General features: G+C 39.6%; 1 protein-coding gene across 2 annotated transcripts in view; it reads right to left on the bottom strand.

Moving 5' to 3' along the window:
- AKR1D1 (aldo-keto reductase family 1 member D1) overlaps positions 1-12838 on the bottom strand; it is a 64488-nt gene that overhangs the window by 39367 nt on the left and 12283 nt on the right. The window contains exon 1 of one of the 2 annotated variants that reach the window (XM_026725100.2): positions 10812-10958. The exons of the other annotated variant lie outside the window; for it this stretch is intronic. Coding sequence (XP_026580885.1) covers positions 10812-10907 — 96 coding nt within the window. The 5' untranslated portion in view covers positions 10908-10958. Of the gene's footprint in view, positions 1-10811; positions 10959-12838 lie in introns of those variants that run through there. 2 annotated transcript variants of the gene reach the window in all.

Here is a 12838-nt window from a genome sequence, read left to right as displayed (position 1 = left end):
GAAAAAGGGATTCTGCAAAGGTACATAAGATAGTATGGTTATATTAGAAGCAGAAATAATTTTAGAAAATATGAAACAATGTATGATTAAAATGTTTGATAAAATAGCTATCATAATTCAGTGGAATGCTTGTCAATAAATAAATGTAACAAAATGAATATTTAATGATTTATAAAACATATGTGAAGACAAATAAGAGAAAAATTAATTATGGTGATTATATGTGTTTTTAAGGAAGTATGATATTTAATTGAAAAGAAGTGTTAAAGATGTTAAGATTTTAATGATTATTAATGATAAAAATGAACTGGAATGGAATGAGGGTTTATAATTACATATATTTACAATCTTTCTCTTTTTTCAAAGAATATAGTGTGTATTATAAGAATGTACCAAGCAGAATTCGATTGGAAGTTATGTATTATGTATTATATTGAAGGTCATAAACTTAAGGTATATATTGAAGTTTAAATAAGAGTTGAATGGATGTAATTAAAAGATATAAAGGTGTCATACTCCAATTAGTAACTGCAGGAGAAAATTTGTTTAATGAGAAAAGATAATATGAAATTGAAACAGAACACACAAAAGTATAAATATAATGATTTGAATTGAGATGAGATAATCAAAATAAAATTGAGAAAATTAAAAGAGGGAAGAAATGATATAGAACATGGAAAATAGTATAAGATATGGAATAGAATACAAAAAGGAGCATGAAATTGAGTTTTGTGTCTGTATAAAGAAGTTCAACCCGGGACCATGCTATTTTTAAAAAAGATGTTTTACTTGCATTTTGTATGTGCGAAAACCCAAATAAAACTTTATTTAAAAAAAACAGTAAATAAAGTGGTTTGCTAACTTGGCAAGGATGTTGTGGGATTTAATATCATACAAGGCAAATACAAAAAGAAGAGAGGGTCATAGAACACGAGGCAGACCCAGAAGAAGACGGAGAGACAACATCAAAGACAATGACATCCATTAAAAATGGTTGAGGCCATGAGAAAAGCAAGAACCAGAAATTTATATCTCCCTTGAAGCCTGGAGTGGTAGAAGGAGGAGGAGGAGGAGGAGGAGGAAGAAGAAGAAGAGGAGGAGAAGGAGGAGGAGGAGGAGGAGGAAGAAGAGGAGGAGGAGGAGGAAGAAGAAGAAGAAGAGGAGGAGAAGGAGGAGGAGGAGGAGGAAGAAGAGGAGGAGGAGCAGGAGAAGGAGGAGGAGGAGGAGGAAGAAGAAGAAGAAGAAGAAGAAGAAGAAGAAGAAGAGGAGGAGGAGGAGGAGAGAGGAGGAAGAGGGGGAGGAGGGGGAAGAGGAAATGAAAATGGAATAGTCATTTGCACAAGTGGAAGAGCCACAACAAATGCACATTCTTCCCTCAGCAAGTGAGTTGCAACGTTTTCATTGCAGCAAAAGGCAGAAGAGAATCAAAGGCATTAGGGAGGCCCCCTCCTTAAGATTCTTATTGATCAATGGGAACTAAAGTGCACATACCCCCTTTCCAGGATTCTGTAACTTAACCCTCCTTTCCTTTCAACACATCTGAGTAGTGAGACTTTCTGAGAATCCAGATTTCTGATTGCAAGTGGCTTACTCAAGGGCTGCCCTTCCTTTACAAGCTGTCTTTGGCATTTGCCACCTCTGAGTCAAGTTTGACAAACAGTGACTCCTGTTAAGAGTTGATATCAGCATATGTTGAAATTCTGTTTTTTACACGTCTATTAAATACACAGGCCTATAAATACTGTATATCCATATATTTGTATCTGGCCAATGCAGTTTCTCTGTGCTGAAGAGGTCTGTTCACAACAAGCTGTAGTATCTTCCAGATGTTTAACATTTTGCCACTTGTTGAAAATTCAGCTAAGATTAAACAAACATACACAAAGGCACAGTTGGGATTTTCAGGTGGCTTTTATTTTTTAAAAAATCTATTACCTTAGTTTAGATCCATATACCTTTAAAGTAGCATACCACGATAAACCCAGAAAACTAGGAACAGTAGAACAAAGAAAAGATTGAAAAGGATTTTAAAATTCTATTCAGAATAAGAATGTCCAATTAAAGGAAATTACACTGTAGTCTTCTATGGATTTATCCAAAAACTGAGCCTTGATAAAGTAGAGCTTACTTCTCAGTAAATATGCATAGAATTACAATTCTATGCTTTTTTTCACTGGATCATCTGTTCCATTGAAAATTAAGTTGGGCTTACAGTACTTTGAAACAAGCAAGCATTCAATTCTTCTATTAATCCAATAGATTTAAATCTATTATCTGGTGATTAATTAAAAGAAGCATAAATCTGCATATGCGAGAACCACAATCTCCTTCCTCCCAAGTCAACAGCACAAAACTACTCATTAATCCTGTTTTTAATTTTGCTGATTTAGGTTAGTCAGCATGTATGTATTTATTATCCAAACTGGTGCTCCCGCCCCCACCCAATACCAGTACAAAGCAACATAGCAACTTAAAAACAGCAACAACTAGGTGGTGGCTACTAAGACTTATCCACTCTTCCTTTGAAGGGGCATCTCTTGTTTATTTTTACAAAAAGCAGAATACATCTTCACAGATGGCCTGCCAGATTTATAAGCTAAGAGCAAGTCAGGAAAGTATGCAGACACTTAAATTCTGGAATTCTTTCTAACTCTTAGATCCATGCAGGGTGGGATTCAAATTTTTTAACAACTGGTTCTGTGGACGTGGCTTAGTGGTCATGTGACTGGGTGCACATGGCTTGGTGGTCATGTTACTGGCTGGGTGTGGCCAACTCAACAACACACACATTGAGGCACACATCTCTTCGCCTGGCCTCTCATGACTGTGGGGATGCTGCAACAGTTGTGTGAAAAATGGTCATCAGTCACTTTTTTCAGTGCCATTGTAACTTTGAATGGTCACTCCACACAAGCAAAGTAGCAGCAAAGGAAGGGAAAATAACTCCAGAGATGTTCCTAAGACAGGAAGTCTAGTCCTGCCAAGAAAGTAATAAGGGTTAATGGAGAGGCAGTTTCTGTAAGCAACACCAGAATGTTTCCTTCCTGCCTTCCTTACAGGATTAAGCCAGTAATTTCTTCTAACAACCGGTTCTCTGAACTGCTTAGGATGTTAACAACCAGTTCTACCGAATAGGTACAAACTGATAGAATCCCACCCCTGGATCCATGTTTCTCAGCCTTGGCAACTCCAATTCCCAGAATTCCCCAGCCAACTGAAACACTGAATTAGTCAATTATGAGGATATCGGTTCATCCTCTTCCTCTTCAATTTCAAAGTTGAAGAAGCTTCTTGAATGAAAAGTGAAACATCTTCAAAGAAGAAACAGAAAGTCCAGTTGCTTCTTGTAAAAGCACCTTTGGGACAACCATGACCTGGATGACTGAGAATCTCCACAGACATTAGTACTTTTCATTCTTTTTTAAAAAATATAATCTATCTTTTAATGCTTTTGCATATTAGACCTGTTGTTCTGCTGCCTGCGTTTATCTATATTCTTATATTCTTTCTTTCAATTTTACAGACACAACTTTTTTTTTGTTTCATTAACTAATTCACATTTACCAATAAAGGGGAATATTTGTAGTTCAGAGTGGAAATGAGGGTTCCTTGGCGCTTTTTGACCTTGGCTGTTTTCTTGCAGGTTTTTCATTAGCTCAAACTTGAGCTTAGGTAATGAAATACTTGGAAGAAAACAACCAAGCTGAGAGAGCCCCAAGGACCCCTCACTAATTCACATTCTTTACCATTTACTTTATTTGCATTCCAAGGGGTAATATAATACTTAATATGCAGTAACCATTGCCATATGGGCACATAAGCTTTGATTTCTGCTGCCTGTCATGACTTTGGTCAATCAAGTCTTGAATAATAGAGAAGAAAAATGTTATATTAGCAGTCTTCTTTACTCAGGCCACAGGAAGATGTACTGCTGATGGCAAGGACAATACTGGTTAGTTTGGGCACATTCTTGCGATTATGTCACAAAACTTCATGCGTGTTAATTTCGTTCTATGCAAGATTAGTGACATCCTTGCCTAGCAAAATACTATTCTCTATTTTCTATCATTTATTTACTATTTATGATTAAACTTGGATGCTGCCCATCTCACCAGAGGTGACTCTACATAGCTTATGGACATACAATTAAAACACACTGTAAAACATTGATAGGGATCTTAAAATTAAAATTCACTTAAAATGAAATTGACCCAGATGAGGAGAGAGGGAGTAAAGTGCTCACAGGGAGGAGGTGGGTGTTATCTATTCCATTAGCCACCTTCAAAATACCACACACCCCCATTGGAGCTCCAGGCTATTTGGCACAGCCATGTCTTCAAGGACTTTCAGAAGGCCAAAAGTGTGTGTGTGTGATTCTCATCTCAGGGGCCAAGATGTTTCAGAGGATGGGAGCCAGGACAGAAAAAGTTCTTCTTCTGGACCTGGTCAATCAAAATTTATTGGCCAACAGAGTTCACAGCATGAACCACCACTTTTTAAGTTTCTACCAGCATAACTGGGGTGGGCCAATCTCATTGGAGTGAGACCGTCCCTCAGATTGCCTGGGCCCAGGCTGTGAAAGTGCTAACTAAAAGTGCTAACTAAAACCTTGAACTGAGCCGGAAGCAAACCTGCAGCCACTGCGGGTCATATCAAAGTGTACTCATACTGATTTGGGATGAGGAGAGAGTAAGGATGGCAACTTGACAGAAATATTCAAGAATCAATACCAATCAATTCAGTCTTGGGGAAGTAAGAAACCATCCAGAAGCAACTCGGGCAAAACTTCACAGATTCACTGGAATACAAGAATGAAGGAAAGTACGGCATAGTTAGACTTTCAGGATTCTGTCATTATAACCTATATCGATAAAGTGTTATTCTGGTCTTCCTGTGGATTTGATTTCTGGTCTGATCTCCCTAATAGGCCTGTTTAATCAGTGTAAAAGATAAAGGTAAAAGTTCCCCTTACATATATGTGCTAGTTGTTTCCGGCTCTAGGGGCGGTGCTCATCTCCATTACAAAGCCGAAGAGTATTTTAAGAATATAGTGTTTATTTTAAGAATGTATCAAGCAGAATTTGATTGGAAGTTATGTATTATATTGAATGCTATAAAGCTATAAATTGAAGCTTAAATAAGAGCTTGAATGGATAAAATTAAAGGATATAAAGGTGTAATACTCTAATTGGTAACTACAGGGAAAAATTTGTTTAATAAGAAAAGATAATGTGAAATTTTAACAGGACAGACAAAAGTATAAATATAATGATTTGAATTGAGATAATCAAAACAAAGTTGAGAAAATTAGAAGAGGGGAAAAACTATGTAGAAAATATAAAATGGTAATAAGATATGGAATAGAATATAAAAATGAGCATGAAATTGTATTTTGTGTCTGTATGAAGAAGTGATAACCTGGGACCATGCTATTTTCAAAAAAGATGTTTTATTTGTATTTTGTTTTTGTGAAAACCCAAATAAAATGTTCCAAAAAAAAGAGAGAAAGTTTTCATCAACTTTTTTATGGCCTGAAGAAAAGGATAATGTCTGATATTTAGCGGATGTTATCAAGAGACATGACAATATCCTGTCCTTCATCCTGCAGTGGATGAACGATGGCTAAAATGATGATGATCAAGAGACATGGAGAGAGATACATGGCCTCTTCTGGCTACTGATTTTGACTCTTAGTTCAGGGAGCTCCAAGAGCTGAGGTGAATGGGAGTCTGGTCTTTTGTTTTAGAAGTATTCCTCTGAAAGCAAGGCAGTCTGACACATTTATTTGCCTTTTATATTTGCTCACTGCAGCAATACAATAGGCAGGCAGGGAGCAGACTTAGAAACCTTATGAGGTTAGGAAGCCATGTTCTTCCTCTGGAGACTGAACTTCTTTTGACTTAACAGCAGCAGAGAATCTTTGCAAAAGGCAGCCAGAATCCAAATTTCTGAAAAACCTGGCTGAAGATACCAAAGGACTCCTCCAGGTTTTGTGTAGATTATCTTCTTAGTTTATGTTGATGTTATTACACAACAGTTATTACACTAAGTCCTAAGCTTAGAGGATAGTGTAGGAATTGCCAACTCCTCTAGTTGTTGTTCATTGGCAATAGACAAAACAGATAGTGGCTCATTCATATACTGCAGTAAACACAAAGAGTTTGTTTGTTTTAGATTTGATATGTAGTAATCATCCACTCAAGGTTATTAACAAATCAAGGTTAAGCAAATAATGGTTACGCATGATGGGCAAATCCAACCACTGTTTTGACTTCAGACATTCTCTTGTCTCAAAGAAGTGGTATTTCTCTGGTGCAAGTAAAATTAGGACAATTTAAAATGATTTCTCATTCATTTAAACTAATTCAATAAGATAACCCACATTGTTAAGGGCTCCAGCAAAGGTTCTTTCTCAATCACTCTATTCCTACTTCTTTGTTTCTTTTTCTTAATAACAGAAATGCCAAGAAATAAACCTATAACCTTCAGTTATTCAAACCTGTTTCTTTTCATGAAGTGTAACATTGAGAAATAATAAATGATTCTCAAATACATGGGTGTCAAACTCGCAGTGTCACTTTGCCGTCATGTGACATTTCATGACGTTTTCTCTATTCGTGGAGCTGGGGTGGGTGTGGCCTGCATGTGACGGACTCAGACTATGGCCCGCCTTCTTGACTCCCCTGCTCTAATAGCATTCTGGTTGTTATCATTTCTTTACGAGAAACTTATAAGTTATTTGTGATTAGCCATTTCCAGCTTTTTTGTTTTTGTTAAAGACTACTTTCTTAAATCAAACTTTTAAGATGCTCAGCCAAAAGCATGTTGAATTTGACTGCCATTACTTAAAGTAGAACAACAAAAAAATGGATAGAAGAAATAATAAAAGAGCAAATTGAATTCAGACTGGTGACTTTTCTATTAGGTATAATAACGGGAAAATATGATAACAAAACAAGAGTATTTAATGCTACATTTATTAACGGCAGCAAGAATAACTTATGCACAGAATTGGAAAAATGATAGTATGCCACCAGAGGATAGTATGCCACCGTTATGTAACTGCAGGGGTTCTGGGATGGCCAGAACTTCAAGAACTGGTGGTAAGTACAATTAGGTCGGTGCCACTTTAACTTTAAACGAATTGTTGAACAAGTGGTCATTAATTGAGGATTTCCTATAACCAATATTGAGCAATTGAAAGCAGAACTATGGAACTATCCCTCAGATCAGATGTATAGGCATACGAAATTTAGAGTAACGAATTAAAGATAAAACTAATCACAGGCCAATCAAGAGACCCAGTCAATTCTCATTAATTCCTTCCAATTTGTGACTAAGTACAATATTCTGTGTTCTGTTCTGTTTATTAATCAAATTTACACACACCCCATCTCACTATTGAAGTTGAGCAACTAAGCAGCCCATCTTATAATATATAGAGGAACACTCAAGATGTATCAGCAGACAACTGAGAGGTTGCAATTACTTTTAAAGAACTTAAACTAAAAGGAGTTGAATAACACATGTGCAAACGATTACTATACTTTTTATTAAAAAACACAAGCTTTCTTGATCCAGTTCATCAGTTGCATGGTTAAAATGATATAGGATTTGAAACGGGATGATACTGATTATACAAGTCACAATACATGTGAGACACGTCACAAGTATTTTATCAAGTGCCTACAATGCTTATAATTTGAAAGAGCAAGGGAATTGTCTCTTCTACATTTTTTTGACAGTGAGGGGAGAGCCTTCTGAGTGGAAGAATGTACATATTGTTCTTAAAATAGTAGAAAGGACAAATCTCTCTCCCTTAAAACTCAGCAGAAAGAGTTCTCTGCAGTCAGATGATACAATACCTTTATTTTATATACCAGTACTTAAAATCAGGGCTCCTCATTCTGGACTGCAAGCATTCTAACAACCACTAGCTGGCAGTAAAGAGTTTGTTTCTGTGTGCCACCTACAGACAGTTGGGAATCTTGCAACAGAGATCTGGCAGCCTAATGTTCCTTTTCCATTAACAAGTTAATACGATGGTAATCAACACAACCTTGCAACAGTTAAAACAAGCCATTTTTCCTCCTCTCTAATAAATAAGCCTCTTCCTTATTGTTAGAGGAAAATTTATCTGTCAAGAAAAAAGATTTCTAGATTTAACAGATAATAGATAATCAGAGTTGGAAGGGACCTTATAGGTCATCTAGTCCAACCCCCTGCCCAAGCAGGAGACCCTACATCATTTCAGACAAAAAGAAAACATTTTTTTCCTCTCACACATGCTGTTTTCATCAGGCAAGACTCTTTCCTTCTCTTGAAAGACAGAGGATCATTGGGAAGACAGAAGAATTCAAACCACAGACTTTTCTGGACCCTGGGCTTTCTCAGAACTGATCGAGGACAAAAGCACTTCTTCCCCTCTTTTTAATTTCAACTTGGATAGCCAAGATGAAGAGCCAAGCCAAGAAGCTAAACACAAGGACAAGATATCTGGAGGCCTCAAGATACATTGGACAGGGCTATTTGAAAAAAAGTGCAAGAAAGAGGAGGGGGAGTAAAAGAAAAATACAAAAAGAAATTTTAAAAAGATACAAAAAAGCTTTTAGCTTTCTCTTTTATTTCTTTCTTCTTTTCCTCACTTTATATCAGTTTGTTTTAGGTTTATCTTCTTTTTTTAAAAAAAAAGATTAAATAAAATGTTAATAAAATTATATAGATATACCGGGCAAGCAAGTCTATCTCGGAGAGATTTCAAGATATACTGCATTAAAACACCCATTATTTTCATTCGAGTATCCTCAGAAGCTTCTGATCTCAGAAAGTCCTCGGTGTCTGGAGCTACATTTCTACAAAGTTCTGTAATCTGATGGCAGGAAAATCCAAGAAATCAATTAATCCACCTGAGATCAAAAATAAGTATGGCAAGCCAATCTTAATCTGCTACTATCATATGTGTTGGGACAAGAACATCTTTCGTGCCCAGCTAACACAGTTATTCATCAAAGCTGTTAGACTCTTGGGAGGTTCCACATAAGGAACACAGATCATTCCTCATCTCTTAAAATATCGTTGGCAGAATCGTGAGCCACAAGATGCTGAGACAAGGGATAAGAAATCCACAGCCGCAGACTATATTTTGAGTTTTATTAACTGTGAAAATCTCTGTCTAGCTGCCAGATTCATTGTTGTGAGATGGACAGAGAAATTGTTTAAAGCAACACAAATCTATCAGACAAAGGTATTTCTTCCCCCACCCCTTAATGTTCTGGGGCTCAATTAACACTGCAGAGTCTGACTCCAGATGTACAAGCCCCCTTTTGTTGCAAGGAACGCCTTTCCAAGCATCACCTGAATGATGTAGCCTTACGGGAAGACGAAGGGAGATGCAGGAATACAAAGGCAGACAGAGATGGCATCTGGATCCCCCAAAATAGGGACCGCAAGCCCAGAGTAGCCCATTAGGGATCGACATGGAAGGAATTCCCACCACCGAATTCCATCAACGACTTCTTTTTATTTCTGCCACTATGAAAGCAAAAGAATCAAGCTTGCATCCCTAAGTCTTCCACCCTGGCTGGAAATGAGGGAGGGCACTGAAGCCCCTTCGCAACTGGAGAACACCAGAGGGGGGAGCTTTCTTCCCAAGCTCACTATTGTTCAGAGGAGCCATCTCTCTTCTGGACCACAGTGGAACGAGATGCAGCCATTACATTACAAGCCCCAAGGATGCCTGGAAGGAAGAGCAGGTCTCCACGCTCTCATCAGGAGTAGTTAAAAGGAAGACTGAAACGCTAGCTAGCAAATGCACAGCTCTTTCTCCCCCCACCTCACCCCCAAATTTGAAGCCCAGATGAGGCATATATTCGGCATGCATCCCTTCCCCCCTCCTTTCTTTCCATTAGCATCCTATGGAAGTGTGTCTTTCTTTTCTTTTTTAAAGTCCACCGAACTCAATGGGAGTTTTGGGGAAGGCAAAACTTTAAACTTTAACCGCACCCCCGTCATTTTTGGAGTCTTGAATGCAAACGGGGTAGTTTCAAACTACCGAACCCCGCTTGGAGAAGGGGTTTGTTTCTGTTCCGGGGCTCAAGGCTAATTTGCACGACCCATCTCCTTCCCCCCCTCCCAAAAAAAAAAGGAAAAGGAAAAAAGTAGTCACATAAAGGCCAGTCAGAAAGGAGATGGGTAAAACCGCCCAAGAACCTCACCCGCACCCCGTGACCCTCCCAATTCGGGAGAATTCGGGATTAGACGAAGAAAAGTTCCCCCTTTTTTACCAAGCGAGCCGACTCAGAAGCAAACGAACAACAACAACAACAACAAAAACAAAAACAACAAAAAGAGGCGCAGAGGTTAGGAGAGTTCACACCAGGCGCGCTTCCCACGAAAGGCGCGCTTCCTCGCAAAAGCGCCTGCAATTGCAAGGGAGGACTCCGCTTTTGCACCGCGGCTGTGGGTGGCCTCATTTTACTCGCGCGCGCGATGGACGGGCGGACCGGAGGGCTTTTTCTGAGCCGAGAGAGAGAGAGAGAGAGAGAGAGAGAGAGAGAGAGGGAGAGAGAGAGAAAGAGAGGGAGGGAGAGAGAGAGAGAGAGAGAGAGAAAGAGAGAGGGAGGGAGGGAGAGAGAGAGAGAGAGAGAGAGGGAGGGAGAGAGAGAAAAAGAGAGAGAGGGAGAGAGAGAGAGACTCAATGGCACGCGAAGTCCATGCAGTTTTTAGGATGGAGACAGGCTCCACGTTTTAGGGCGGCGGGCAGAGTTTTTGAGGCAGGCGCATGCAAGTCAATAAATCAAAGCTCGCTTTACCGTCTGGGGATCCGCGTAAGTCCCGAGTCCTATCACCGGGATAGCATTGCCGTCGCTGAGCATCAAACGGTGGTTTTCGGCGGTGAACTGAATCATGATGAGCGGGCAAGAGGAACTTTCTGCGCTTTATTTACTATTATTATTATTGTTGTTGTTATGATTATTATTATGTTTTTTTCCACCCTTGCCTTCAGCGAAACTCCCCTCCCCCCCAAGAAAACGGCCGTCTTTTGTTGCTCGCCAACGTGCTCTGGGCCGCCGGCCGTTCCGTCGGAAGAGGGAGCAAGAGAGCAGGGAAAGTCTCCGCCAGCCGCCGCTCCAGCAGGCGCTGCCTCGGTTAAATAGCCGGGTTGGCGACGCGACAGCGCTGGGATTCTGTCGGCAGAAGTTATTGGTGGGCAGCCCCGTCCCTACGGGACAGAAGGCTGTCCGCCTGAAAGGCGGGTGCGGGGGCTGGGAGGAGGTTGCGAAAAGAGATTGGGAAGGCGCAGCTTGTTTTAGTTTTTTTTTAAATAAGATGCTAAGTGACCTGGATAAGCGCGTTGGGGGAACTCGATCGAGATGATTCAGGGAAAGGCTGGCAAAAACTTGACCTCCCCTTCGTAAATCTTCTTTTATCAGCTGCCTCCCGCAAGCTTCAGCAGATGGAGTTGGAGTTAATTGGAATGGAAATTGGGATTGGGATAGAACTGAACTTTATTCGGCCGAGTGGGATTAGACAGACAAGGACTCCGTGCAGGTGCAAAGCAACAGAACCATCGTCGTCGTCGTCGTCGTCTTCATCGTTTTCTTCTTCTTCTTCTTCTTCTTCTTCTTCTTCTTCTTCTTCTTCTTCTTCTTCTTCTTCTTCTTCTTCTTCTTCTTCTTCTTCTTCTTCTTCTTCTCCTTCTCCTTCTCCTTCTCCTTCTCCTTCTCCCAAATGCCATCGTTCTGCTAAACAAATAATCCCCTCAACACTGTCCAACTATTACAATTATTGTCCAATTATTATTGCATTATTATTACTATTAATCTTCTCATCACTCCTTACCACCCATCCTCTCCCACTTGTGATTGTATGACTGTAACTTTGTCGCTTGTATCCTTACAATTTATATTGACTGTTTCCTAGTATGATTTGATTGCTTATTGTACCCTATGACTATTATGAAATGTTGTACCTGATGATTCTTGACTCGATGAATGTATCTTTTCTTTGCATCAAGAGAAATTCCTTGTGTGTCCAATTACACTTGGCCAATAAAGTATTCTGTTCAATTCTATCATCATCATCCCAATAAAAGGAGTCAGTAAAAAAGATAAGACTAAATAATACTATGGCCATACTACATGGGTAAATATGCATATACATTAGACAGCACTGTGACAATTGGGTATTTAGCAGAGTGATGGCATCAGGAGAAAAACAGGTTTCTCCAGATCTAGTTGTTTTGACATGCAATGACCTATAGTGCCACCTGGAGGGGAGGAGTTGAAACAGTTTATGTCCAGGACATGAGGAGTCTGCAGACGTCTTCTCATAGCCCTCTTTCTGACCCGTCTAATTACAGGTTGCCAACTTCTACCTGAACCTGGAACTGCCGATGGATGGCAGGCTGGTTGCAATTGTTCTTTCTGCAGCCTTAATTATCTGATGGAGTCTGTACCTGTCCTGCTTAATTTCTATATCAAGCCAACGATAGATTTGAGGATGAAAGTTCAACAATGTAACTTCTCCTTTGCAATCACACACATGCACACACTCACACCCAAAAGGAAAGCTTGCACTGGATGGGAGATGGAGTTAGGCTAGATAGCTTCTGCATCTTCAGCTGGACAACAGAATAATGGGAGGAATCCCCCTCCTTCAGATTCTGGAGTCATTAAAACCACTCAGAGGTTGTGTTCACACAGTACAATTATACCCCCGGGTAAAAAAAGGACAGCCCATCTTTTTTAATGGATATTCCACCTCTGCCATCACTTTTATGCATATGAAGTCAGTGGGCTTCAAAACACAAGAGAGCCAACACAACAACACAGATGCC

The sequence above is a fragment of the Pseudonaja textilis genome, chromosome 5 (assembly GCF_049901715.1).
Source record: "Pseudonaja textilis isolate UNSWEBS1 chromosome 5, rPseTex1.2, whole genome shotgun sequence".
NCBI classification, from domain to species: domain Eukaryota; kingdom Metazoa; phylum Chordata; class Lepidosauria; order Squamata; family Elapidae; genus Pseudonaja; species Pseudonaja textilis.
This window is presented reverse-complemented; position numbering and strand designations above follow the sequence as displayed.